At 50.5% G+C, this 27495-nt stretch overlaps 2 protein-coding genes and 1 non-coding gene across 13 annotated transcripts in view; 1 reads left to right on the plus strand and 2 right to left on the minus strand.

Moving 5' to 3' along the window:
- Positions 1–6820: 6820 nt before the first annotated feature.
- On the minus strand, positions 6821–6893 carry Trnav-cac (transfer RNA valine (anticodon CAC)). Its single transcript has one exon. It is a non-coding gene; the product is annotated as a tRNA-Val (tRNA).
- Positions 6894–8747: 1854 nt separating this feature from the next.
- Positions 8748–12144, plus strand: Tmed1 (transmembrane p24 trafficking protein 1). The gene is made up of 4 exons (XM_027955351.3): positions 8748–8954; positions 9602–9699; positions 9836–10019; positions 11176–12144. The coding sequence occupies exons 1-4, from the start codon at positions 8772–8774 to the stop codon at positions 11392–11394; spliced, it is 684 nt and encodes a 227-aa protein (XP_027811152.1). The 5' UTR covers positions 8748–8771; the 3' UTR covers positions 11395–12144.
- Dnm2 (dynamin 2) overlaps positions 11329–27495 on the minus strand; it is an 89054-nt gene continuing 72887 nt past the window's right edge. For 5 of the 11 annotated variants that reach the window (XM_027955338.3, XM_027955344.2, XM_071602609.1 and 2 more), the window contains 7 exons: positions 26392–26505; positions 19734–19843; positions 17671–17782; positions 17016–17180; positions 15538–15770; positions 14314–14565; positions 12725–13672 (listed from right to left, as the gene is read on the minus strand). In XM_027955338.3, coding sequence (XP_027811139.1) covers positions 13603–13672; positions 14314–14565; positions 15538–15770; positions 17016–17180; positions 17671–17782; positions 19734–19843; positions 26392–26505 — 1056 coding nt within the window. In that variant the 3' untranslated portion in view covers positions 12725–13602. Of the gene's footprint in view, positions 11415–11891; positions 12278–12724; positions 13673–14313; positions 14566–15537; positions 15771–17015; positions 17181–17670; positions 17783–19733; positions 19844–26391; positions 26506–27495 lie in introns of those variants that run through there. The other 6 variants (XM_027955349.2, XM_027955346.2, XM_027955348.2 and 3 more) reach the window with 3 other exon arrangements.

Here is a 27495-nt window from a genome sequence, read left to right on the forward strand (position 1 = left end):
TCCCAGTCAGCATCTACAGGGAGAAGGCTCTGGGCTTCACCAACAGGGAAAAAGTGATACTTGTCTAGAATTGAGGAAATGGCATAGTTTGCAGGATTTATTGCCTCCTGTTTATAGCCCAGAAACTTCTAAGTTTCTGTCTTATGGGTAGATGTGCTTTGGTCTTGCTATATGTTTTTGTTTAAGCCAAACAGCTCCAGCTGGTGATTCACACTGAGAAGGAGGCAGCATATGGTCACCAAAAGACAAAAAAACATTAGAATGGACTTTTTCCTATGGACACACAAAGCTCATCCCAGCCCCAGGGTATTTGCACTTGTTGTTTTCCTTACCACACTTCTCTCAACCTGGTGGAATACCACTTTTCCTTCAGGTCTCAGCTTAAATATCACTTCTGGAAAACCATTCCAAGCTCCTCTGGACTCTTCCCTTATTGAATTTTTCTATACTGCCCTGTGATCTTTGTTTGTTGCAACTGCATTTTTATTTATTTATTTATTTTGTGTGTATGTTAGTTACTGGGGATTGAAACCGGGGATGCTATACACTGAGTTATATCCCAAGCCTTTTCTTCTTCTTTTTTTTTTTTGATACCAAGGATTGACCCCAGGGATGCTTAACCATTGAATCACTTTTTAATATTTTATCTATTTATCCCCAGCCCTTTAAAATAATTTAAATTGTATATGGACACAATACTTTTATTTTTATGTGGTGCTGAGGATCAAACCCCGTGCCTCACATATACTAGGCAAACTCTCTACCACTGAGCCATATTCCCAGCCCTTTTTTATACTTTATTTAGAGACAGCATCTCACTGAGTTGCTTAAGGCCTTGCTAAATTACTGAGGCTGGTTTAGAACTTTTAATCTTCCTGCCTCGGCCTTGTTAGACCCTGGGATTACAGGGTACATCAAGGTGCCTGGCTTCTCTTCTTGATTAGTCTTGCTAGGGGTTAATTTTGTTCATCATTTCAAAGAACTAACTTTTGACTTTTTTCTCCCTCTATTTTCTATAATTTTTTTGGGCTTACCTTTAATCTCTTCTGCCTTTTAGTTATCTTGTGTTTAACTGGCTCTTCTTTTTTTAGCTTCTTAATATGGGAGTTTAGGTTATTTGTCTTTAAACTTTTCTTTATGCTTTTCTAAATATTTTTTTTAGTTGTAGATGGACACAATGCCTTTATTTTGTTTGTTATTATATTTTATACAGTGCTGAGGGTAGAACCCAGTGCCTTACATGTGCAGAGTTGCTCTACCACTGAAACATAACCCCAGCCCTTAAAACTTTTCTTTGAACATTTTTTATTTTAGTACCAGAAACTGAACCCCAGGGTGCTTAACCACTGAGCCACATCCCCAACCCTTTTTAAAAAAAAATTTATTTTGAGACAGGGTCTAACTAAGTTGCTGAGACTGCCATTGAACTTGTGATCCTCCTGTCTCAGCTTCCAGAGCTACTGGGATAACAGGCACGGGCCATTGCACCCAGATAAAAACTTTTGTTCTAAAGCATTTAAAGCTATACATTGCTCTCTAAAGCACTGCTTAACTTCACCTCACACATCTTTATATACTGTGCTTCGATATCATTATTAAATATTCATGTTTCCCTTTTGAATTTTTCTATGACCCAAAGATTAATTGGGAGTACGCAGTTTACTTTTCAAACATTTGGGCTTTTTTGGTAGCTTGAATGTTAGTGATTTCTAATTCCTATGTGGTCAAAGAATATACTCCATATATTTCAATCCTTTGAAATTTATTAACACTTTTTAATGGTCTAGCAACCATATCTTGATTCACATTGGATGTGTAATAGAAATGAAACTGTACTCTGCAGTAATTTGGAATAATATCAATTATTATTCCAATTATATCAGTTATCTGCAATTATCAATTACATCAGGCCACTGTGGGTCAAGAACATTCCTCAATTTGTTGACTTCATCCTGATTTCTTTTTTTTTCTCTCTCTCTCTTTTTTTTTTTTTAGGTGTGGGGAGATACCAGAGATTGAACTCGGTGTACTCAACCACTGAGCCACATTCCCAGCCCTTTTTTGTATTTTATTAGAGATGGGGTCTCACTAAGTTGCTTAGCACCTTGCTCTTGCTGAGGCTGACTTTGAACTCGACATCCTCCTGCCTCAGCCTCCCAAACTGCTGGGATTACAGGTGTGCACCACCCCGCCCGGCTATCCTGATTTCTTTAAAAAGTTTTCTTCCTCCAGGAGTGCAGAGTTGCAGTCTATGATGTCACCTGTAGTGTCTATAAAGCTTGGCACACAGTGAACCATAAATATTTCTCCATTGTCTGACCTAAAACTTGTAAATCACTCATTCATTCCATTTGTTTTTGTGACTTTATGCTGGGTGCATAGAAGATGGAGTTAAGAAAGACTTCTCATTTACTTATTCCTCCAGCTATTTATCCAGGGTCACCAAAAGCCCAGAATTGTGCTGGGTGCCGGATATGTTGTGATAAGTGAAATAGCTCCTGTCCTCAAGGAGCTCAGAAGTCAGTAAGTCAGACAAGTAAGTGACAACAGCGGGCTAGGGACATAGCTCAGTTGGTAGGGTGCTTGCCTCGCATGCACGAGCCCCTGGGTTCAGTCCCCAGCACCACCAAAAATGTAAGTGAGGAGCTGATGAAGTTGTATTGCAGTGATGGTGAGGGAAGCTCACTCCAGCTTCAGAAGGTTCAAGGGAGCCTTCTGGCAGGAAGGAAGGGAATTCTAAGTAGAGCAAGTATCATGTATGTAAAGGCTTCATCCTGGGAGCAGTTCCCATGGTGCTGGAATCAGCAACCTGGCATTTTTAATTCATTTGACTCTTGATGGATGATGCCCTCAAAAACCACCGAGGAGTGGGGCTTGGTGGCGCACACCTGTAATCCCAGTGGCTTAGGAGGCTGAGGCAGAAGGATGGTGAGTTCAAAGCCAGCCTCAGCAAAAGTGAGGCGCTAAGCAACTCAGTGAGACCCTGTCTCTAAATAAAATACAAAATAGGGCTGGGGATGTGGCTCAGAGGTCAAGTGCCCCTGGGTTCAATCCCCGGTACAAAAAAACCAAAAAACCACTGAGGAGTCATGGGCAGGGTGAAGGGAAAACAGGGATGGTGAGGAAACCTCAGGCCAGGGGGCTGTTACCACCTGTGGAACAGGAATTGTGGAAATTAGTTTCAGAGCACTATAGTCACAGGTTTTGGTAAAGAGATGCAGACCAACTAGGCAGGAGCCAAGGAATGCAGACCTAGGCTTCCTTCTCTGCTAGCACTCAGATAATCCACCAAGGCCAAGCTCAACTGCAGGTGAAGGGGTAAAGCTCTCCTTATGTGTGGCTGTCAGAATCCTGGGGCAGGGAGAAATGCAGGGGAGGGTGAAGGGAGAACAGTGACTGCCACACACTCACAGAATCCTTGGGTTGTAATCTCTGGGGATCACTGACTTCTGGAAGCCAGTCTGCAAATTCCTCGAGGTTCTAAGAAACACAGCAGGCTATGACTCTAGGCCAACACTACAAAGTGAAGAAGGACCCTTGATGTGGCTCTGATGGGCTGTTTCCATCTCTTAACTGATGTCTTGTCTCACCCTGGGCCTTCTGGTGTTCCTTATGCCCCTGAACTTCCCTAGTGCCTTCTGACCTCAGGGTCCTGTTCTCTCCCTTCCACTTCAAACCTCATCTTATATCCCACTTCCTCAGGTAAGCCCTACTTGATGCCATTCAGCCTAAATTACCAACGCCATCACCATCTACCACCCAGCTTTTACTTCTTGGTGCCCATGGCTACCTGAAATCATGTTAGTGCTAAACTTGCTTGTCTGTTTTTTGTCTCCAAACTAAGACATCGGCATCATGAGGACATGGACAGTGTTGGTTTAATTCAGTGTGAGATGCTCAGCAAGTGTTGGTTGACTAATTGGGGAGGGGGAGAGTCTTTGTTTGTGTTTAGTCAAGGGGCATGAATTACCCATGTAGATCCTAGAGGTCAGCAAGAATGGAAGAGTATCTCCGAGGGCCCACCCCATCACAGAAACAGTAAGAAAACAAAAATGCTTGGAATCAACTTTGTCTGAACTCTGAAAAACAAAAGTTTAGGTAAGCTAAGTGAACGTTCAATACATTCAATCAAGAAAAAGACAACTTGGGGCTGGGGTTGTGGCTCAGTGGTAGAGTGCTCACCTAGCATGCACAAGGCCCTGGGTTCGATCCTCAGCACCACATAAAAATAAACAAATAAAGATGTTGTGTCCAACTACAACTAAAAAATAAATTAAAAAAAAAAAAAAAAAAAGAAAAAGACAACTTGAATGTGACAGGAAAGCTTTACCCTGTCTCCTTCCCCAGCACAGCAGAGATCTTGAAGGGAGCAACCTATGTTCCCAGTAGGAGACCTACTGGGGAGAATCCCCATTCTTCAAGTAAAGTGTCTGACTCAGGTGTCTGTTGAACTCAAAGTGCATTCCTGGTTGAAAGAGTCGCTCAGTGGTAGAGTGCTTGCCTAGCATGTGCCAGGTCCTGAGTTCAATCCCCAAAACACACACACACACACACACACACACACACACCAAAACAATGAACATGCATAAGAGACACGTGGTCAGGAAAAACCTAAGAGGCTAAACCCAGAAACTCAGGAGGCTGAGGGAGGAAAATTTCAAGTTCCAGGCCAGCCTGGGCAACATAGCAAAACACCGTCTCAGAATAAAAAATAAAAAGGTTTGGGGATATATAGTCAGTGCCCCTGGGTTCGATCCTCAGTATCTCGCATGCATATATGCACACACAAAAACACACACACAAAAAAAAAAAAAGAAAGAAAGAAAAGGAAAGATAAAAGAAAAAAAGAAAGAAAGAACAGATGAACCCAAAAGGATCCTAAGAGCTCATCTCTAGGGCTGGAGATGTAGCTCAGTGGTAGAGCACTTGCCTAGCATGTGTGAGGCCCTGGGTTCAATCCCCAGTAACACCCAAAACAAAACAAGAAAACCTAAGAGCTCATCTCTGGCTGATCTCTAGACCAACTGTGAACAAGAAGTGAAGGCTAAGATAGAGGCTAACTTAACTGCCCTTACTAATCACTGGAGTACTGCAGCATGGATTCACAGGACTGAGAGTTTCTGTTTGTTCTTTCTTTTGTCTGCATAATAAACAAAAAACTCTAGCAACTCAACAACAACATAAGATTGGCAAGACATGAATAAATATTTCTCCAAGGAAGATGTACAAATGACTAACAGAGCCATGAAAAGATGCTCAACATCCTTAGTCATTAGGGAAACCAAAATTAGATCACTTACACCCATTAGGGTGATATAATAAAAATGAAACAGAAAATAACAAGTGTTGATGAGGATGTGGAGAAATTTTGGAACCCTTAGATTCCCAGGGTGGCATTATTTCATTGAACAAACATTGTGGATTATTGAGTTTTTGAGATCATGTTCCAGGCTGGGCAGGATCACAAATGCCAGCAACCCCAGCAATTTGAGAGGTGGAAGCAGGAGGATCACAAGTTTAAGGCCAGTCTCAGCAATTTAATGAGACCCTGTCTCAAAATAAAAAATAAAAAGGGGGCTGGGTACAGTGGTGCATGCCTGTAATCCCAGCAGCTTGGAGGCTGAGATAGGAGGATTGCGAGTTCAAAGCCAGATTCAGCAATTTAGTAAGGCCCTAAGCAACTCAATGACACTTTGTCTGTAAATAAAATACAAAAAAAGGGCTGGGGATGTGGCTCGGTGGCCCTGGGTTCAATCCCTAATATCAAAAAAAAAAAAAAAAAAAAGAAATGAGGGCTGGGAATGTAGCTTAGTGGTAGAGCACTTGCCTAGCATGCTTAAGGCCCCTGGTTTCTATCCTAGTACTGAAAACAAACAAACAAAACACATTTCAGGCCAGGTATGTAGGTGTGCACTGCAGTGACCAGTGACAGCTACTGGGGAGGGATAAGGTAGGAGGATCTCTTGAGCCCAGGAATTTGAAGGCATCCTTGGCAACATAGTTAGACCCTGAATCAATAAAATAATCATGTTCCAATCACATATATGTTAGAAGGAATGGAAAATGTAGCTACTGTAGAATATACTTAGGTAGTTCTTCAAAAAGTTCAACATACGATTACCATATGACCCAGCAATTCCACTTCTAGGTATATATATATATATATATATATATATATATATATATAAAAGAACTGAAAGAAGATACTAAAAAATACTTATACATATGTTCACAACAGCATTATTCACCACAGCCAAAAGATGACACAACCCCAATGTCCATCAATGAATGAATGGATACACATTATGGTATGTGCATACAATGGCATATGGCTCAGCCATGAAAAAGAAACATGCTATGTGAAAGAAGCTAGATACAAATGGTCACATATTATATGACTCAATTTCTAAGGACTATCTAGAGTAGGTAAATCCATAGAGGTAGAGGTGGTTGCCAGGGGCTGGGGTGAGGAGGAATGAGGAATAAGCACTTAAAGGATGTAGGGATTCTTCTTGATGAAATACACATCTTTTTTTGGTGTGGGGATTGGATCCTGGCATGATTCTACTGAGATACATACTCAGTTCGTTTTTGATTTTGAGACGTAGTCTCACTAAAGTGCTGAGGCTGGCCTCCTACATGCTCTTTTCCTCTGTCAGCCTCCTGAGACTGGGATTACAGGCATGCACCACTGCACCTGGGTATGATGAAAATATTTTGGCACTACATAGAAGTGAGAGTTTCACAACACTGTGAATCTATTAAATGCCACTGAATGTTCTCTTTAAAGTGGCTAATCTTATGTAATGTGAAGTGATGCTGGGGATGCTGGTGATTGAACCCAGGGCCTTTTGCATGTGAGGCAAGCACTCTACCAACTGAACTATATCCCCAGCCCTGAATTTAAGTGCATTTTTAAATAATCCATTAAATAAAATAAAAAACAGGAATTACCTACTCTCTGCTGCTACTTTAAAATGTATAAGCAGTGCATCTATATAAATGAAAAAAATCTTGGCACTGAGAAAAGGAATAGTGTATATATAAACTTTGACATTACAAATTGATGCTACTTCCTCAGATTCCCCACATGCAGGAAAGAGCTGACAATATCTAGCTTTACTTGAAGAGTAATTATCACCAGCTGCCAATCTCTTTCAGTCAGTCCATCATGGAAGATTTCCACTTAAACATCGTTGTTGTTTTTTTTTTGAAACCTGGGATTGAACCCAAGGGTGCTTTCCCACTGAGCCACATCCCTATTTTTAAAAAATATTTATTTTTTAGTTGCAGTTGGACACAATATCTTTATCTTATTTATTTTTACCTGGTGCTGAGGATCGAACCCAGGGTCCTGCTTGCGAGGCGAGCGCTCTACCGCTGAGCCACAACCCAACACTATCCCAAACCTTTTTGAGAGGATGTCTCATTAAGTTGCTTACAGCCTCCCTAAATTGCTGAGGCTGGCTTTTAAACTCAAGATCCTCCTGCTGGGATTACAGGTGTACGCCACCACACCTGGTGTTGAAAATATTTTATCAGCTGAGGCTGGCTTTGAACTAGTAATCCTCCTGCTTCAGCCTCCGGAGTCACTGGGATTTCAGGTGTGTGCCAGCATGCTTGGCTAACATTTTCTTCTTATATTTAGAGGTAGATTCCGTTTGGCCCGATGACTTCCTTGGTGGCCTCCAGATTCTCTAAAGCCAGGCTGAAAGCGGTTAAATGACAGGCTGCTCAATGGAGGACAATAAACCAGGAACCAATTAAAAATTATTCACTAGCCTAAAATTTGCCAAGCACTATAATGCAAAATAAGCACTTGGCAAGCACAATCTCAGTCCCCACAGCAGCCCAATGGGACAGCTATTATTCACAGCTGGGGTTATCATTATCCCCCTTTTGCAGACAAGAAAACTGAGGTTTAGCAGGTCGATCGCCTTAAGTGAAGGGTGGAGTGAGGTTTGAATTAGGCAATCTGGCTCCCAGGCCCACACTTTCACCTCTTCTCACCATGGCTGTCGTTTTCCTGACCCAGAGCCTTGAGTTTATGTGCGGGTCCTCCAGTTAAGACCCATGGGATGCAAACTGAAACCACGTCGACTTGAAAAGGAAAGCCAAGCGCTCACTATGGTCAAACCTCCAACCTCCTCTCACTGAATTCTCACAGCCGTTCTAAGGGTTGGGCGCATCATAGCCCCCAATTTAAAGACAAAATTGAAAGTTTTGGCCTAAGGTGTACACAGAATGGGAAGTGGGGCGTCAAATCCCGGGGGAGGCGGCCCATACTTAGTAACCAACAATACCATTAGCCGCAACGAAGATAAGTGAGCCCTACGGGTCGCGCGCAGGGACATGTCAAGCAACCCGGGTCCGCTATGTTCAGACTAGATGGACCAACGGTCCCGGCGCCGTGTACTCTGGGAAAACCTCAGCGAGGCGCTTTAGAAGGACGCGGGCCACCTCTACCTTAGTTGTCTTAACTGAGGCCTGCGAAATATGTGCCATCATGGCGCTTAGTTTTGTTATTCCCCATCCCGAACGACTGAGACTACAGTTTCAGGCCTTTCAGAAAAAAAGTCTCTCGTTTGAGTCTTTTCACTCGCATATGGCACTTATCCGGACAGCTCCTCTCTCAGGGGGTCCTTCCCAGTTCCCTCAGCAGCTGTCAGTCAACACGAAGTGGCTACCAATGAGCTCCGCGAAGTAGCAGAGTGGGCAGGGCTATCCCTTAAAGGAGCCGCGACCCATTTGCAGACCAGAGGGTGACCCGGATGATGGCGGCCGGCTCGGCCCTATTCCTGGCCCTGTGGCTGCTATTGCCGCCAGTGGGGGTGGGAGGGGCAGGGCCCCCACCGATCCAGGACGGCGAGTTCACGTTCTTGTTGCCCGCGGGGAGGAAGCAGTGCTTCTACCAGTCCGCGCCGGCAAACGCAAGCCTCGAGGCCGAGTACCAGGTAGAGGGTCCCGGACCCTCGAACTAGTGGGGGCCAGGGGGAGGGGGCGTGGCCAAGCAGCTAGACAAGGCATGCATTAAATCGGGAAGCGGGAGGAGCCATTGCATGACGCGGGGGCGGGGCTAGGAAGCGCTTAGCCGGACGGCGTGGCTCGTGGGAGCGGAAGGGGTGGGAATAATGAAGAGGGTGGGGCTACGGTGAGACTGCTGAGGGGGCGGGGCCAATGGGAAGTAAAGGAAGGCATTCAGGGCAGGACCGTCGCGAGTGGGCGTGGCCATATTATATGTAGACTAAAATAAAGGGAGTGGTCAACTTGAGGGTTTCTCGGAGATTGCAAGACCGTGGCATCTCAGTTGGAGCAGTGCCAAGTAAAGCGCGGAGAGGTAAACATCGATCAAGGACTTTTGACGGGTATGGCCTGATGAAAAAAATCTACCCTGAGGCTGTCAAATCAGTGAGGACTAAGGCAGGGCAAAGGGTGCAGCTAGAGGAGCAGTTGGGAGGCACGACCCGCTTGTAGGTATAGGTGTCAGCACTCAGGCCCTCGGTGGTCTATGTGCATCTGGGCAGGTTGATTCAGCCGGGAACGTGAGTTGTAGGTGCCCTTGGTGTACTCCTATCTCTACCCATTCTTACCTGCCCCCTAGGTGATCGGAGGTGCTGGGCTGGACGTGGATTTCACGCTGGAGAGCCCTCAAGGTGTGCTGTTGGTCAGCGAGTCCCGAAAGGCTGACGGGGTGCACACGTGAGTTAAGTCTTGCTCCCTGCCTGGGTTCAGTTACAGCCCTGCCCCTCTGCAGGGGCCTCGGGTTACTGCCCTACCTGCCCTAGAGTCCGTCTTGCTGGCACTAATGGTCACGTCTGTGTGTCTGTCTGCCCAGTGTGGAGCCTACAGAGGCGGGGGACTACAAGCTGTGCTTTGACAACTCCTTCAGCACCATCTCCGAAAAGCTGGTGTTCTTCGAGCTCATCTTTGACAGCTTGCAAGACGATGAGGAGGTAGAGGGCTGGGCAGAGGCTGTGGAGCCAGAGGAGATGCTGGATGTCAAAATGGAGGATATCAAGGTGCGACCAGGCTGAGCTGGGCTGCGTTTTTTGGCATTTATCAGCAGAGCATTCTACTCTTTCTCTTTGACTGGTGTCTCCCTCTTGGCCTGACTCTGACTCACCTACATAGTGCTGTCCCCACCTTAATATTTTAACTTAATGTCAGTTAAAATAATAGCTTATTTCTACGAGTAAATGCTGTTCTAAGGCTAAATAATGCATAGTTATGTCACAAATAACTCATATATCAAGTCTCCAAACCACCCCATGAATTAGGGGCTGTGCTGTCTCGCCATATTATAGGTAGTAAAACTGAGGCACAAAATGGTCAAGTAGCTCACACAAGATCACACAACTAGCCACTGTGAGAGCTGGCATTTGAACTCGGGCAGTGTGACTTCAATAATCTTTTTCTTTTTTGATACTAGAGATTGAGCCCAGGGGTGCTCTATCACTGAACTACATCCCCAGCCCATTTTATTTTTTAAGATGGGATCTCCCTATGTTGCTGAGACTGGCAAGTTGAACTTGCAGTTCTCCTTCCTCAACCTCCCAAACTTCTGGGATTACAGGAGTATGCCACTGTGCCTGGGTGCAGCAATTATTCTGTTAATCACTAGTAAATATGTTGTATCTAGACATTCAATTTTTTTCTTTTTCTTTTCTTTTTATTTTTTGGTACTGGGAATCCAACTGAGGATCTTAAGCATGCTAAGAAGGCACTCTACCACTGAGCCTTCTTCCATTGCCCTACAAATTCAACTTCCACAGCAATGCTGAGGTTAATAGAAGAGTGAACAGAGCTGGATGTGGTGGCATGTGCTTGTAATTTCAGCTACTTGAGGCTGATGCAACAGGATTGCAAGTTTGAGACCAGCCTCGGCAATTTTGCAAGACCCTGTCTCAAAATAAAAATGGCTGGGGATGTAGCTCAAAGTAGAGCACTCTTGAATTCAGTCTCCAGTACCAAAGGTGGGGGCAGTGCAGAGAGTGAACTGAGGCCTTTAGGTTATTTAACTTGCTTATAGTCACACAGCCAGTGAGGGGCAGAGTGAGGATTCAGACTTAGGCAGTCTGGCCAAGTTGTGTGTCCCCAGTTCTCTTTCTTGCCCAACATGGCCTTGCTCCGTTTCCTCATTTTATTGGAGGCCTGACTCTGTCCCTCACTCTGCAGGAATCCATCGAGACCATGAGGACCCGGCTGGAGCGCAGCATCCAGATGCTCACACTGCTGCGGGCCTTTGAGGCTCGGGACCGCAACCTGCAGGAAGGCAACCTGGAGCGGGTCAACTTCTGGTCAGCTGTCAATGTAGCAGTGCTGTTGCTGGTGGCCGTGCTGCAAGTCTGCACGCTCAAGCGCTTCTTCCAGGACAAGCACCCGGTACCCACGTAGCCCCTGCCCTGGAGGACAAACTGGAAAAAAGGGGCAGCCAGTGTGAATTGCGGGTTTTTCCCCACATAGTTTCCTGCAGGAGGGGAGGCTGTGCAGTGAGCACCACAAGTGTGGCCCTGTGCATCTCCTCTCCTGGGTTGTGCAGAGAGCACCGCTGGCTTGCAAACCTGGGCCCCCCAAAGGGGCAGTTCAGCGTCTGCTTCTACTTTCCTGGAAATTGTACATGGTGGGTGACGCAGCATTGGAATGCAACCCTTGGATTTCCTGGCCCTGCCCCCTGTAAATGTGCCTTAGCTCAAGTCTTCCAGCCTGCATCAGCACTACCCAGAGTGGAACAGGCCCAGGAAGCCAACTTCCCCGAGTCCCCACCTGGGCTCCCCAAGCCAGCTTGTGGTGGGAGGGTGCCTGCTACTTGTGGGACCCTAAGCCTTAGTTTCTCTCCTAGGCTGGGGGCGGCCTGCTCATGTCAGGGGTTGAAAAGGAGACAGGGCTGCAGATTTCTTGCCAGGATAGTCACTTTATTTGACAGGAAGAGGCCCTGGCCCCTCAGCCCAGCGGGGGGCCTGCTGAGTGTGAGGTCTGGTAACAGAACTCCAGGAGAGGGTCTGCAGGACCACCCACCCCTCCCTGTGCAGGGGGCCCAGACAAGGCTGAGGGGTGGTCTGGCCAAAGCCTGTGCAGGAGCCCCAAGGAACAAAGGGTGGTCCGGCCTGCATACTGGAGTCAATAAATTATGGTCAGAAAATCTCACAGAGCCTGGTGACTGGGGCTCAGGGACACCAGCTGGGACAGACCTGCCCCCAAGAGGGCAGCCAGGCAGGCGGGAGGGATCTCCCACGAAGCTCAGAAGAAAGGTCGGGCGGGAGCCGATGGAGGTGGTCGCCTGGGCACAAAAGAAAAATCAGAAAGCAAAGTTTAACTGTGTCCCGGGCTGGGCAAAAAGGCCTGGGTCCCCCAAGAGGGCAAGAGAGGGAGAAGGGGGACCTGGAGGCCTGGAGGGGTCAGACCATGCAGGGTCTGGGTAGCAGCTGGGATTCCTGTTCCACCTCAGCACTGGGTCACCTGCAGCAGCCAGGCGTGGGGCTGGGGGCTTGGGGGTGAGCGGGGAGTATCTGTTCTGATTCTGGGGTACTGAGGAAGGTGAAAGCTCTCCCTTGGTGTCAGGCTTCCTCCAGAAAATATGACTGCCCAAGAGCAGAGCAGAGCCCCTGCTAGGTGAGGTTACAGGGCTCCTCATGGAAGGAAAGGGGTCCCGGTGAGAGGCCCAGGAGAGGCTAGGCTACAATCTCAGCCTGAACACCGACACAAAAGGCCCACACAGCAGCCACCAGAAGGTTCTTCCCTTTATTTTAGTTTATTAATAGGATACAGAGTGCAGGCACTTACAGTGGTCAAACCGAGAAAGGAGTGAACAAGAAGTTCTGCTCTGAGAGAGATGCCCGGGGCCTGCCTGGTAGAGGAGGCCTGACGGGAGCTGAGACTCCCAAAGCCTCCGCAACCCACACAGAGCCCAAGCCACCCTGAGGGTCCCAGAAGAAGGAGGGCACCCAGAGAGGAAAGAGTGAGGCTGGCCTGGGCTGAGTTCCAGGCCTGGTGAAGGCAACTCTGGCAGCCAAGCCCCGGCTGGGCTCAGGCTGGGCTCAGGCTGGGCTCAGGCTGTGGTTAATATGGCCTAGGAAGGAATATGTACAACTTGGGCCCGGTGGGCAGTCCTGCGCCCACTGGGCCTGGCTTCTGCTGGGGAGCTCCCAGTGAGAGAGGTGGAAATACTCCTTGTCCCACAAGGACTAGGGGATACAGATGCCCTTGGCACCCCGGCTTCCAGAAAGCCTGTTCCTATATGAACATCTCCGGCCAGAGAAGCTCCTGGCAGAGTCCCTGCCACCACAGCTGGGATCCCTCATTCGAGTTGGTATCCAAGGTGGTTACTCCTGCTGCCACCCTGAGACCCTACCCCGCAAAGTGCAGTGCCCTGGAACCCCCTTGCCTGGGGCTCCGGGGCCCCTTCATTCTAGTGTCCAGTCCAGAATGGGGGCCAGGCCAGCCCCTGACTGGGGCCAAGTTAGGGAGGAAGAGGCAGGGGTTGCCCACGGGAGCCTGGTCCCAGAATAGGGGCAGGAGGGCCAGGGGCAGCAGAGGGGCCCAGACCACCGAAGCTCCTGCACCGCGGGTACGTGAGGACCCCCGAGGAAATGCCCCCTGTGTGGCCTAGTCGAGCAGGGAGGGCTCGGCTGGGCGGATAATGGTGGGCCGGCTGGGCGCAGCAGGGGGTCTTCTGCTGCAAAGAGAATAAAGACAGATGGGGAGGGGGAGAGGGTAGTGAGGCTAGAAGCAGGGAAACTATTGAGGACCCAGCCCACCCCACCCCACCCCAAGGTGTTCCCAGTAATGGGTACACCATAGACTGCTCAGGTACCAGGAGGGAGTTGACAAATCCTGGCATTTGTCTGTTGGTGTCATAGTCACTGGCTTGCTGTATGACCCTGGGCATGTCCCCTGCCCTCCCTGGATCTCAGGTTCTTCACAGAAGTGGGAAGAACAGAGCTGGCCCATAGGGTGGGTGGAGGTGAGTGAAGCCTGCAATGGCTGGCGCGGGCATTTGTCCTCAGTAGGGAAACAAAGGTAAATGGTATTCACAGGCACCCAGGGCAAGGGGTGCCAAGCTACATGGTGGCCCACTACTTAGGTCTAAAGGACGAGCCAAGAGCTCTGGAGTCACCCTGATTCTACCACTCTGACTCTGGGCAAAGGACTTGGCCTCTCTGGGCCTTCATTCCCCAGGATGGTGATAACTCTTCCACTCCCTGCTTAGAGCATGGCAGAAGATCTTTAGGAGGGAGGGAGTCAGATTCTAGAAGAGACCCCAGTGTGCAGGCTGGGGGCTCTACATGATAGGCAGCCAGTGGGGTCCAACCTTACCTGGGCACTCCAGGGGGTATCCCAGGGGGAATCCGTGCTGGCCGAGATGGGATCTGAGGTGGGGCTGAGAAGGGATCATTGTTGGCAAACACACTCTGAGGTCCAGGCCGAGATGGAATGGGGGGCGCTGAGAAGGAGCCTGCGACCCCCACAGGCACGGGAATCAGAGGTGGCCCTGGTGTTGGACCTCTCACTGCAGGGGGCCGGCCTGGCGGGTGCACGCTTGACACAGGTCGGCGCTGTGGAGTGGGGCTGTGGAGGAATGGGGAGAGGCTGTGAGGTGAAGTGGGGAGGTTGAGCATCGGCCATGACAGTGTGGCACTGGGGACCCAGACTCTGGGGGCTTCTGGCCACAGAGGCATCAAAGGTATAGGGAGATTCTCTGCCCTTCCCTAGACCTGCTCAGCAATGACTCTTTTCCCACCCACAGCTGGAGCCATGCCCCGGCGTTGCCTCCCCTCTGCCACCAAGGGCTCCAGCTTCCCTGATGTTATGTCTGCACCCTAAAGGGCATTTACCACTTAGCAGCCCCCACTTGGACCCCCCATGGCCTCTGAGCCATCCTCATAGCCCAAGACCCTTCCAGAATCTAGCTCTACTGCCTCCAGATGCTGCAGAACCAGCAAGGCCCTACGTGGGCTCCCTGCTGAACCTGGGCACCCATTTCTCCCCAGACCTGGACTCTGGGTTCTATTTCTAAGGAACTCTGTGGTGCTGTAAGGTCTCAGCAGAGCAACTACCTTTCCTGTGTCCCTGCCTGGTATCCCCAAACCCCATGCAGATAGGTATTGGTTCTACTAACAGCTCTGCTGGTGGGGTATGCTGGTTAGGAACCCCCCACCCCCGCCTGCCTGTTTTCTTCTCTGTCCCAGGAGGCTAACCCCCATGGCCAGCATCACCCAGACCTCTTTCTCTCAGAAGGGCTTAACTAAGAGAAAGCACCAGAAGGCAGAAAATCAGGAAAATGAGGAGTCAGGATTATATATATGCAGCTTCTACCCACTCCAGCCCTGACTGGCACCTTGAACCCACCTCTTCCCTTGTTTCTTCGGGCAGGACAGCAGCTCAGCCCTGGGTGTTGTGCCATCTAGGGTTGGGCCCCTTCACCCTTTCTACCCTTTCGTTGTGCCCCATTTCCTGCCAGGACCCTGAAGGATACGTGGATGGACCTGGGCACCCACAAGCAGCAGCTTCTGCTGCATGTAGGGGAAGAGTCTCCCAGACCTGTGGCTGCTGGTGCTCTGGAGCCAAGTATCGTCAACAGGTGGGGGCACGGGGGTGGACACAGTGCTGGTACTGATGTCCCCAATGATGTTGAGTGCCTCTTTGAGTGCGTGGTACATGCGCAGCATATCGTCCCGCCGCTGGGCCTGGTCGGCTGACTCTTCCATAAGGCTGCTCTGGTCTGCTGACGAGTACAGATAGGCCAGCAGCTCGTGGTGAATGAAGGCCTTCGTCTGGAGACAAATGTTGGGAGGTCAGGCCCTCCCATCACCCCAGCCAAGAACTCAGTGGCTCACCATGACTGAAAAACCACCCTTTATCTAGAACAGAGATTCCTTTGGCTTTTTTTCCCTTTTCGCTTTCTGCAGTATTAGAAATTGAAACCAACACAAGCTGGGCAAACACTCTACCACTGAGCTGTATTCCCAGTCCTTTTTGAGACTGGGTCTCACTAAGTTGTCCAGGCTGGCCTTGAACTTGTGACCCTCATGCTTAGCTAGGATTACAGGCATACACCATGTGCTTAGCCTTTTTTCTTTTTCTTTTTTTTTTTTTTTTTTAAAGAGAGAGTGAGAGACAGAGAGAGATAGTGAGAGAGAATTTTTTTTTTTAATATTTATTTTTTAGTTTTCGGCGGGCACAACATCTTTGTTTGTATGTGGTGCTGAGGATCGAACCCGGGCCGCACGCATGCCAGGCGAGCGCGCTACCACTTGAGCCACATCCCCAGCCCCCTGGTTTTTCCTTTACACTGGAGTGCATAGCTGGAAGTGTATCTGGTAAGCTTTCTATCCAGCTGTCTGCCGAGTCTCTCAGGGGTGCTTTCAAAATGCTCTTCCTGCCTTCACAAGATTCTTGTTCAATTTATTTCTATTATTATTATTATTATTATTTTTGAAGTCCTGGGGGATGGAACCCAGGGCCTCATGCATGCTAGGCAAATGCTCTACCACTGAATCATACCCCAAACCCTTATTGTAGTATCTTATCCCTTTGTATCTTTTCTCCCATCATACCTTTTTTTTACATTTTTTTAATCAATTAATTTTTTGTAGTTGTAGATGGACAGTATGCCTTTATTTTATCTGTTTATTTTTATGTGGTGCCAAGGATTGAACACAGTCCCTCACATATGCTAGGTAAGTGCTCTACCACTGAGCTCCATCCCCAGCCCTTCTTCCTAGTACCTTATGCCTTTATCGATATCTTTTCTCCCATTATATCTTTTAACTGCTTTTCTTTAAACACTACCAGTTTTTGTTTATTAATTTTATACTTGTTCCAGGGTAGGACAAATTTAGGTAAGATGGGAGTGTTCAGGCCACAGACTTCTTAGAGATGGGAATACAGGGTTTAGACAAAGTGCGCAAGCGCAGTGTTAGCTCCAATTATCTGATTAAATGGAACCAGGAGCCCAGTGTGGCCTGCAATCCAGGTTCCAATGTTATGACTCATTCTAATTTGAATTTTGCACTCACGTTGTTGATCATGAGGTGCATGATGGTCTTTGGCATGAGGTCACGGATGGACTTGTTGATGATGGCCACATAGGAGTCTACCAGGTTGCGAATGGTCTCCACCTGCCGCTCCAGCTGCGGGTCCATGGAGAAGGTGTTCTCCTGAGCCCCATCCTCATTCTCTGCCTGCAAAAGGGAGCAGAGGCGGTGAGGGGTGACTGAGGCCTGAGGTGATTGTAGTGAGTTGCCTTTCTTTGGGTACTGCTTGCCATGTACCTACCACCAATAACCAAACACCCCTGGTTGTCAGGGGCCCTGACATCCTGTAGGTCCTTTCCGCCCCCAGATCCTTTCCCCTAGTTGTGGTAACAATGTATTTGGAGACCAAATGCATCCATGCTCATTCCACCTTAAGGATGGGAAGAGAAAAGAGGACCACGCAGATGGGACCCAAGTCCTTGGAGATCCTTGACTGTAGCAGCTTCAGTTGAAAACTTTTGGGATTCTTATGACAAGCTGATCCCATCTCTGCTTTTCTTGCTTAAGTGGGCGTCAGCTACACACCTTCAGAGAATCCTTGTACACAAGGTCTAGTAATGACCTGCCTCCTTCCTCTCCCAGATGGGTCAGCTCAGCACAAGGAGTGTTAGGCGGGTAGGGCAGGGCGGCTCCTCACCTGATCCTTCTCAGGGTAGACCCCAGCACGTAGGAATGAAGCCTTCCAGCTGTCCACATCTTCCTGGGAATCACAGGCTAGCTCGATCTGCCGCAAATCCTTATAGACATTCCTGGGGCAGGAGGAAGGGGCATGTAGCTGGACCCTGCCCATGGACTTGACTGACCTCTAAGAGGTGTGAGCTCTGGCGTCTCTCTGCCTGAGCATGGACTCAAACCTGACCTGGGCTCCAGCATGGCTTCAGCACCTTCCTCCTTGATGCTGAGGGGTCACTGTGAGTTAGTGTGTCCAGCACGTAAATGGGACTAGGCATAGAGCACAGGCCCAGGGAGGGCCTGGTGGAGCAGTACCTCTGGCTTTTGTTGCCAACTCTTTTCCTGGGAACTGCCCGTACCTTTCATTTGAGTTCTCCTGTGGGAGCCAAAAGCTGTCAAAAAGCCCCAAAGTGGGAGCATGTGTGTCATAACACCTACCTTTGGGTTGGGAAGCTCCCAATGAGGAAGCCTACAGAGGTAACTTCCACCAGAACTTTCTGTGACAGTGGATTTTTTTTTTTTTTTTTTAACCAGGAATTGAACCCAGGGGTGCATAGCCACTGAGTCACATCCCCAGCCCTTTTAATTTCGAGAAAGCATCTTGCTAAGTTGCTGAGGCTGGCTTTGAAGTTGCAATCCTCCCACCTCGGCCTCCTGACTGCTGGGATTACAGGTGTGCGCCACCACGCCCATCAGTGGGAATGTTCTGTACTGTCCATCCAATGTGGCAGCCTAAGGCGCAGGCAGCTTCTATAAAATGCCTTTTTTTTTTTTTTAAATTATTTTTTATTTGTAGTTGACACAATACCTTTATATTATTTATATGTGGTCCTGAGGATCGAACCCAGGGCCTCGCACACGCCAGGTGAGCGTTCTACCGCTGAGCCACAACCCCAGCCCTAAAATGCCTTTTTTAATTTTTATTTTTTGCAGTGCTGGGGATTGAATCCAAAACCTCACCTACTGTAGGTAAGTGCTCTATCACTGAGCTCAACACCCTGACTCTGCCCCCACCAAGGAGGCTTCTGAACACTAAGAATGGGGCCAGAGCGACCACAGGAATGAATTTTTAATTTCATTTCATCCTTTGCATGTAAATAACTGCCAGTGGCCATTGCACATCAGAGGTCTAGCATGTATGTGGTTGAGTCCCAGGACTAGGTAGAATGGGAACTCCAAGGACAGTACCAAGACGCCTGGCAAGGCTTGTGCAAGTTGGTGGTAGAAGCAGAGCACCAAGGACTTGAGAAGCAAGACAGGAGGGACTGTGTTTTTCAAGCACCCCTTGGGTCAGGAACTGTGGTGTCACAGGGCACACATGCCAGCCTGTTCCACAAACATTTAGGGCTGAGGCAGCAAGTGACCCTAAAGTTCTCAAGTGAGTGTTGGCCCTGAGGTCAGCCATGGCTCCATCACAGAGCTCTGACCAACCAGCGTGGGCAAGTGGTTGCCCTGAAAGAGTCTGGAGGGAGTCAGAGGGAAGGGAAGGGGCGGGCCTTTGTGGCTCTTCTCCTTTCTGCTGCTTTACAATGGCTGGAGTTTGGGTGGCCCTCTTGGACAAAGAGATGGGAGCCATGCGTCCAGGAAGTCTGAGAAACAAGAAGTGGGGTCTGGGCCCCAATACCTAGAGCTGCCTCTCTTCCCTTTAGACTTAATTTTTGTAACTACACAAGGAAATGTCTATCTTGTTTCTATTACTATTCTGGGTGCCTTGATTCCAGTCTTAAAAGATAATCTAAAAGGTTTTGGGCCCTGGCTGCTGGCCAAGCTGGGTCTCAGAGGTGCAGGCCAGCTAGCCCAGGACAGAACTTTTCTTTCAGAAAACAGGAGACAGCTGGAGTGGGTGGGATGAGCAGTGGGGCGATGGTGCTGGGGCCAGTAGGGAGGACACCAGGGCCCACTGGCTGGTCACATAGAAACACCAGGCCTTTGCTAATAGCTGCTCCCCTACTCAGGTAGGTCCTAAAGACTAGGAACGAGGCCATTTGTCTGCATCCCAAGCCCTCCCAGGCCCTGCGGACGCTTTACCTCTGCTCTGTGTTGAAGATGGCAAAGACGTGCTTGTTGGACATGAAACCTTTTTCCACATCACGGATTTTGAGGTTGTCCAGGGGCAGCATGTACTTCTTCTCCTTTTCCTGAGGGCAGAGGGGACAGGAGTCATTCTGGGATGTCCAGCAACATGAGGAAGTTTAAGCCAGAATGCTCGGCCAGGGCTACTGCCAGCATGTGGCACTTCCCATGCTCCTGACTTTATGTGAATTAACTCATCTGCCAGAGCTCTCCCCCTTACTCTCTCCTCCTGACACTCAGTACATTCCAAGGGGGTTCCCACCCCAGGACCTTTGCTTCTATGCCAATGGCCTTGAACTATGAGGGTTTCTTTTGTCTACCTCAAGTCTTTATGCAGAAGGGACCCTCATGGGCTGACCCTACCCCACACCCCCATGGGCCTTGCTTTTAGTGACCCACGTGATAGCTTGTATGTCACCTGGGCTGGTTCAGTAGTTCCTGGAGGACAGATGCCCATGTATTTTGTTCAGTGGGGACATGAAGAACACAACCCCCCCCCAACCCCCAGTGAGTGAATGGAAGCACTTTCCAAAGGGCCTAGCAGTGAGCTATCATGATGATCTCATTTTACAGGGAGAGAGACTGAGGCCCCACAGAGGGGCAGGCAGAGGCGGGGGCAGGTTGGGTTTTACACCTCGACTGCTGCTTCACCTGATCCCAGAGCTGGAAATCTGATGCCTAGGCGTCATCCGTGGCTTTGTTGTTGTTTGGTTTGGTATTGGGGTTGAACCCACTAAGCCACATTCCCAGCCCCTTTTATTTTGAGACAGGGTCTCACTAAGTCACCCAGGTTGGCCTTGAACTTGTGATCTCTTTGCCTCAGCCTACCTAGTGGCTGGGATTATAGGCATGCATTTCATGCCCGGTTTTCAGTGGGTTTGTAAGGGTGGCCCCCTTCAGGGAGTGCCCACCAAGTGTCGGGCATGGCAGTTCCATAGGCTGCCGGGGAGGAAGCTCAGAGGTGTGACCCTCCGCCTGCAAGTCACAGCTGGAGGTGGCACCACAAGACCTGTATAACCCACTAACATCGACTACGCAGTTACTCTGTGCCCAACACGGGACTGAGCCCCTTCAGTAGTGTCACTTGCTTTTATTTTTATTTTATTTTTGCTGTACTGGGTTGGAACCCAGGGCCTGTGTATGCTAGGCAAGCGCTCTATCACTGCACCACCACCCAGCCCATGAACCAATCTTCTATAGCAGGGAAACAAAGCAGTCAGGGTCCCTGATTCCCACATGCATGTGACCCACAGCAGCAGCAGAGGTCCCAGTGACCAAGGCCATGTGCTGTTCATCCATCAGCTCGTGGAACCTTCTCCTTCAATCTCCTTAGGATGACACTGTGCTCAGTGAGGAAAGCTGGCTGTCCAGGGGCACACAGCAGGTGGTGTGGGCCACTGTGGGACTTCACGAGCCATGTCCACCTGACACAAAGCTGGGTTCTCTCTGTGATTCTCCTTTCTTCAGCACTCAGATGTCTTTAGAAACTTTTTGTCACATGTCTTGTCTCCATATTGTTGAAAAGCCCCAGAATGAAGTTCAACCCTGCTGCTGCCTCTGAATTCAAGAGCAGCCACAGTGATGGAAGGGAAAGGATCTAGGGGCTGCCCCTCAGGCAGAGAGTCAGGACTTAGGTGGGCCTGGCCGCATGGGGGCGTGGCTGAAGCCAAGTGCCAGCTCTACCCCTTCCTGACTGTGTGCCCTTGAACACGTCTCTTCTCTCGCCTGTGCCTTGGTTTCCCCATTCGTCAACAGAAGCACTCAAGTTCCATACTTATGACAGGAAGCGAGGATTGCTGACATGGCAAAGCCCTAGCATCATGCCCACTGAGGCTCCAAGGGTTTTCTACTGGTAGGACTGGCTCCAGGGCCAGCCCCCAGGGTTCTGGGCAAGGATTCAGGGCACAGCACAGACAGAGGGGCCCACTGGCCACGAGACAGGAGGACACTGAGAGCCCAGGGGAGAGACAGTATCCAAGAAAGGCTGTCAACGGCTACTGCAGACAAAACAGCGGCACACAGGGCCCAGGGCCTTCCGCCTTCTTGGGGAAGGGCTTAGGGCTTTAGAGGGGGCCAGGGTTGGGGCCTTCCTGGAGGTTTGTGGAAGGGCCGCTGTGACCCCTGCCCCATCGTGTCATAAGGCAGGAAGCTCCCAGCCACCAGCCAGGCCAAGCAACTGAGTCAGAGGCCTTCCTGGCTTCTAGCGAGACACCACATCTGGAACTGTTTATAGTGTGATTCCGCCCAGAACTCAGTGGCTGCCTTCCTGCGACTGCCAGCACATGCGCGTGCGCACACACAAACACACGCACACACACACATACACACACACAGAACACAGGCACACACAGACATAGAGGACTGCTGGCACCCCTCCCCCACCCCAGAGATCTGCGCACAGGCCACCGACCCAACCCTCCCTCCCACCAACCTCCTCCCCCACCCCCTCCTTTGGATTTCCTGAAAACCCACAACTTTCTCCAGATGTGAGCCGGCTGCAGCCTTGCCACGTCAGAAGAGACGACAGAGCAGACTGTCGCAGAAGGAGCAGTGGCTTTCTCGCCTGTTCAGAGGAGCAGAGGCATGGCCTCGCGTGGTGGCCCTGCCGTTGCCGTGCTGGGGGCCCAAGGGATGAACAGCCGGCCCCGCCATCCCAGTGTTCAGACTAGTGTTCAGGAGGCTCTGAATGTGTACAGTAGTCTGCACATTGGTTAGGCTGGGCTTGGGCAAGCAGCTCTTCAGGATGGCCCCCGCCGGTCCCTTAAACTTATTGCCACCCCCAGAGTGAGGCACACCTCGAGGTAAGTGTCACCTTCCACAGTCCTGTTTCCCACTGGGTTGGAGACTTAACTGAAGATTCTGGAGCAAAGAAGAAGGGTCTGGGGGGGGGGGTGGAGAGACGAGATGCTGGATAAAGGCCAAGGGAGCACTGGGCTTGGGGGTCTCTAGCTGGATTGTTCCCCTCTCTCCCCTTCCGCTGTTAATGTCTCCTCATTTATTTCAGAAATAAAGAAATTCTGACATCTTGCCTCTCACCAAAGCTTTTCTACAAAAGTGGCCTGGCCCTTGGGGGTGACTGCTGGGGTCCCCAGTGTGGGCAGTGGTGCAGGGAGGGGATAGTACTTTGTGCCTGTCCCTTCTGATCTTAGACTGCTTTGTGTCTGGGGCACACACAGGGCCCCTTTCACGGGTCTGGCTGGTTCTCATTACCACCAGCGCCCGACCTCCTCCCAACCCTGCCCCTGCTTCCAGTCTGGGGCCTCCAGGGAGGGTAGGAGGCTCCTGCTTAAAATGCCCCCCCGCAACGAGGGAAAATCAAAGGGCGCTTCCTCAAGGTACAGAAGAGGAGCTCGTAAACTTGGACTTGCAGTGCGGCCACACGGTGACCTGCGCAGTCTAGGCTTTGGCCCAGCAGCCGCACCGTGGCACCCTGCCCGGGGCCTGGTCTTTCCATGGGCAGAATCCAGAAGATCCGCACACCCCCAAAACAATGGAGGGCAGGGGCCAGCCCCGGTTGACTTTTTTCTGTTGTGCAGTGCTGGAGATGGGACTCCAATGCCTTGCTGTCTCGGCTGCTCCAGTCTGGTCCTGCCCCGGGGGACCAAAGACCCTGGACAGCTGACATTCCACAGAGCAGACTGGGTTTCAGACTGGTGGTAAAACGAGGGGAGGGAATGCGAAAGGGCTGTCCCCACCCCCTCACCCCGGCCATTTTGAGGAGTGATGGATCCCATAGTCTCTGTAGCTGCTTATTCTACTACTTCTTCTTCGTCTTCTTTTTTTCTTTTTTTTGCAGTATTGGTGATCAAACCCAGGGGTGCTTTACCACTAAGCTACATCCCTAGCCTTTTTCATTTTCAGACAAGGTCATACTAAGTTGCCCATGCTGACCTCAAACTTGTGACCCTCCTGACTCAGTCTCTCCAGTAGCTGGGATTACAGGCTTGCACCACCATGCCTGGCCAGACCCATGGTTTCTTGAAGAATCGATGGCAGGGGGCGGCGGTGGGGGTGGGTGGAGGGAGGCCAGCCCACACCCAGTCTTGACCTGCTTCTACATGTCAACCTTGTCAGGCTTGCTGGGCCTGGAGTTCTGGAGGGTTCCAGGTATACCCCAGAAATTCTTGTGGTAGCTCTATCGACCCCACCACCCTGGGATTAGAACAGTCCCCAGCAGGGTCCCTCAGGGGGTACAGGGCTCTGAAAGCTCCAGGAACTGTCCAGGGCTGAGTGTGTAAGCCTCGTGTGAAGAGGGATGACCACCTTTCACACCAATACCTTCCCCTGCAGTAACTGTATCCAGCCTGAGCTACAGGGGAGTGGCTTGAACACAGAGGCAGCTGTCCCTCAGGTCAGCTGGCATGTGCTCACAGACGGTCATAGGCGAGGGGTGTCTACCACACAGGGACACATCTCAATTTTCCCAACTGGCAATTGAGGGGTGACAGTGCCATGCCTAAGGCAGGCCTGAGACTTTGCTGAGGAAAGGGAGGAGGGTGCCTTTTGTGGGGACTCAGTGACTTCTCCTAGCCCTGGAACTGCCACAGGGAGGGGGCTGCATAAATGTGCAGGCCCTCCCACTGCTGCTTCCTCAAGGAAGCTCCAACTGCCTCCTCTCTAAGGTTGACTGGAAGGACACAAGGCTGGGCCCAGGCCAGCCTGTCCTGGAGAGACCCCCAGAGTAGTGCGTTTCCATCTGGCCTCCTCCCACTCTAGAAGTGATCAGAGAAGCTTGGCTTCATCATGGAGGACACCTGCTGTGCTGTCATTGCTGTGCCATCCCAGGGACCATGGGCATTAGCTGGCTGGCTTTGTATCGCAGTGAAGCACTTGGGCAGTGAATGCTAGTCCACGCCAAGATCTGGAGCTGGGCCCCAGCATGATCTTGAGAAAAACACCCTCAAAGACTCTGGTTCCCCTTCTGTGAATTGGGGGGTGTTCCCTCATGCAGAATGGCTGGAGGACTAACCTGAGGCGACCACCAGGACAAATCACCAAGAACATGCTAAGAGCCAGGTCCTGCGTTTGGCTTAGAACCAGGATTACCCCCTCGGACTCCCATAGCCCCACAGAAAGCAGGCCATGGCCTTTACTTTATAGATAGGAAGACAAGACATAAAGGGGTGAGAATACCTGCTCACGATCCTGGTAGAACACTAGGCATCAAACTCTGGTTCTCATGTTCTTCTTAGGGTGATGAACTGTCAGCTAGGTGCCCAGTTCCCACAGAGTAGCCTTGTGAACAGACTGCTGCCTAGGAGCCCATAAATGGAGCCAGCATTCCCCTCATCTGCCCTCTTCTTTTTTCTATTCTTTTTGGTACATGGGATTGAACCCAGGAGTGCTTAACCACTGAACCATATTACCAAGCTTTTTTTTTTTTTTTTTGAGACAGGGGTCTTGCTAAGTTGCTCAGGGCCTCACTAAGTTGTTGAGGCTGGCCTTAGCTTGTGATCCTCCTGCACCACTGGGATTACAGGTGTGCACCACCATACTCAACTCTTCTTTCCTTTCTTGGGGCTTCTAGAAGCCATGTGATGATGGACATGGGGACGGTCTTGGAAAGCGAGGAGGAGCCATGTGTTAAGGTGGTGACCGAGAAGGCGGAGCCCAGGCCCTGGACATTCTGGCAGCAGGGGCACACCAAGCTCACAGACACACGAACAAGAAACAGATTTCTGAATTTCTGCATGCCTTCATTGGGACCTCTGTTACAGACCTAAATTAATAACCTGCTTAAAGCAATCTTGGCTGAGTTTATGGAGAGAAACTGCATTCCTTATGGTTGGCCCACGTCACTGTGAAGAAGTGGCTTCACTCCCCACCTGCTAAACTGTGGTTGTCATTATACTGACAGGACCAAGAAATGAGTCAGCCAGGAGTGGAGGGTGGGCGAGCACAGAGCAGAAGTGGCCTGGGTGGCAGAGCCTGTCTGAACTGCTCAGAAGAGGGTCTGCTGGGCCGGGGCTGAGCTGGCTCATAGCTCATTGCCCACAGGTCCACCAAGTGCGTAGTTTCAAGCCAAATGGATGAGCCCCTTGGTAGGATTCCACATACAACATAGTTCCCTGTAGTTCTTACTCCCACAGTCCCCAGAGGCCTCTCCATCTCCTTCTCACAATGACACGAATGTGCATACTGTTCAAAAGACACTCATTATGGATACGCACCACACAGGGGGAAGGGAGCATTCTATCTCACTTCACAGGTAAGGAAACCAAGGCCCTGAGAGTCTGGCCAAGCCCATGGGTGACAAAACCCACATTCCAGGAGCCTGGCCTTGCACTTGAGTTCCCAACCCTTAGCTGTGGCCCCTCTCATGAGAGTTATGGTGCTCAGGCCTAGGGTCCATTTCCAACCTCCTGGCAGCTCTTCACCTCCTGAACCCCTTTCCCCCTGTGGGAACTGACTGCCATCAGGCTCGACCTCACAGGAGACAGCAAGGGGCTGGGTTATGATGAGACATGCCCAGCACATCAAGCCTGCCCTCTAGAACCTTCCCCAAATGAACAGTGAATGAGTGAGTGAATGGATGGCTGCTGCCTAGAGGGAGCAGGTGTGGGCTTACCCACCCACAACCCCCATCACCCAGCCCTTGCCACCGGCCACTCACCTCCTCATCCTTGTACCAGGACAGTGACTCGGCTGTCAGCACAAACCAGTACTCCTTGGAGCCACCCTTCATCAGACTGATGTTATTGATGGTCAGCCAGCCCCTGCGGATCACCTGGGGGGGAGGACATGGCTTAGCGGGGAACGGTGTTCCATCACCCTGGCTACCCCCCAGCACAGCAGCCAGCACCCTCACCCCATAGCAAGGCAGGAAGCTGGGGACCATGGCAGAGACACCTCTAGCCCTAAGCCAGGAGAACCCAACTCCATCTCACCCCAAGCACTCCCAGTTGGAAACCCAGCAGGGTGCCCAGGCAGGTGGGCAGACAGACAGGACAGTAACTCACTGGCTCAAGTGCTGATAGGGAACCAGGACCCTGTGAGGCCCTCTGTGCTTGGGGCTAACTTGGTTAACCAGGAGGCAAAATGCACGCCCACCTGGTAGAAAGAGGCCCAGGGGGAAGTCTGGGGCTTGTGTTCAGGGCAGGGGCACATGGAAGGTGACATCTTCTTTGGGTGAGATAAGGTAACCAGGGGTGCCCTCAGCGTCACCCCTCATGCCCTCTGGCAGGTGGCTGTCACTGGAGGACTGCAGGAGCCCATGCCATGGAATGACTCTCACTCCACTCCACTGACTGCTACCCTCACTGCTGGCTCAACTGTGCCCAGGTCACTAGGGTTGGGAGGACATTTCTTCCTAGAGGGCTGGTGACAAAGTCTGGAGCACAGAGGAACCTCCTCAGGGACCCTACAAGGACTATCGGGGTTGGATCATGCCCCAGTGTGGCTTTAAGCCCAGCAATTGCAGTTTTCTCTGCATGGCATCTCAGGGCCCTGGGATGTCTGGCTGTCGCTGTCATCGAGTGCAGAGAAGACCCCAGGCCTGCTTAGAGACTTACCTGATGGCTAAATGCAGGCAGCCTAGGGGGCTGGCCACGTTCTTATGCTCCCATGATCCCTGGGACATGGAGGTAGGTACATGTGGACCAGAGCCCCCCTGCCCCCCACTGAACTGGGAACCCCAGGCAGTGAAAGCACATGGAGGCACAGACAGGGCTGCCTGGGGCCAAGACAGCAACAGACGGGCTAAGCTCTAGAGGGTGGG

The sequence above is a fragment of the Marmota flaviventris genome, chromosome 1 (genome assembly GCF_047511675.1).
Source record: "Marmota flaviventris isolate mMarFla1 chromosome 1, mMarFla1.hap1, whole genome shotgun sequence".
In the NCBI taxonomy this organism is placed as follows: domain Eukaryota; kingdom Metazoa; phylum Chordata; class Mammalia; order Rodentia; family Sciuridae; genus Marmota; species Marmota flaviventris.

Bases quoted from the DNA above. Each gene is read 5' to 3' on its own strand.
- Tmed1 (XM_027955351.3), top strand. From the start codon at position 8,772: ATGATGGCGGCCGGCTCGGCCCTATTCCTGGCCCTGTGGCTGCTATTG. The intron at 8,955-9,601 runs GTAGAGGGTCCC...CCTGCCCCCTAG, and splicing joins GCCTCGAGGCCGAGTACCAG to GTGATCGGAGGTGCTGGGCT. The intron at 9,700-9,835 runs GTGAGTTAAGTC...CTGTCTGCCCAG, and splicing joins AAGGCTGACGGGGTGCACAC to TGTGGAGCCTACAGAGGCGG.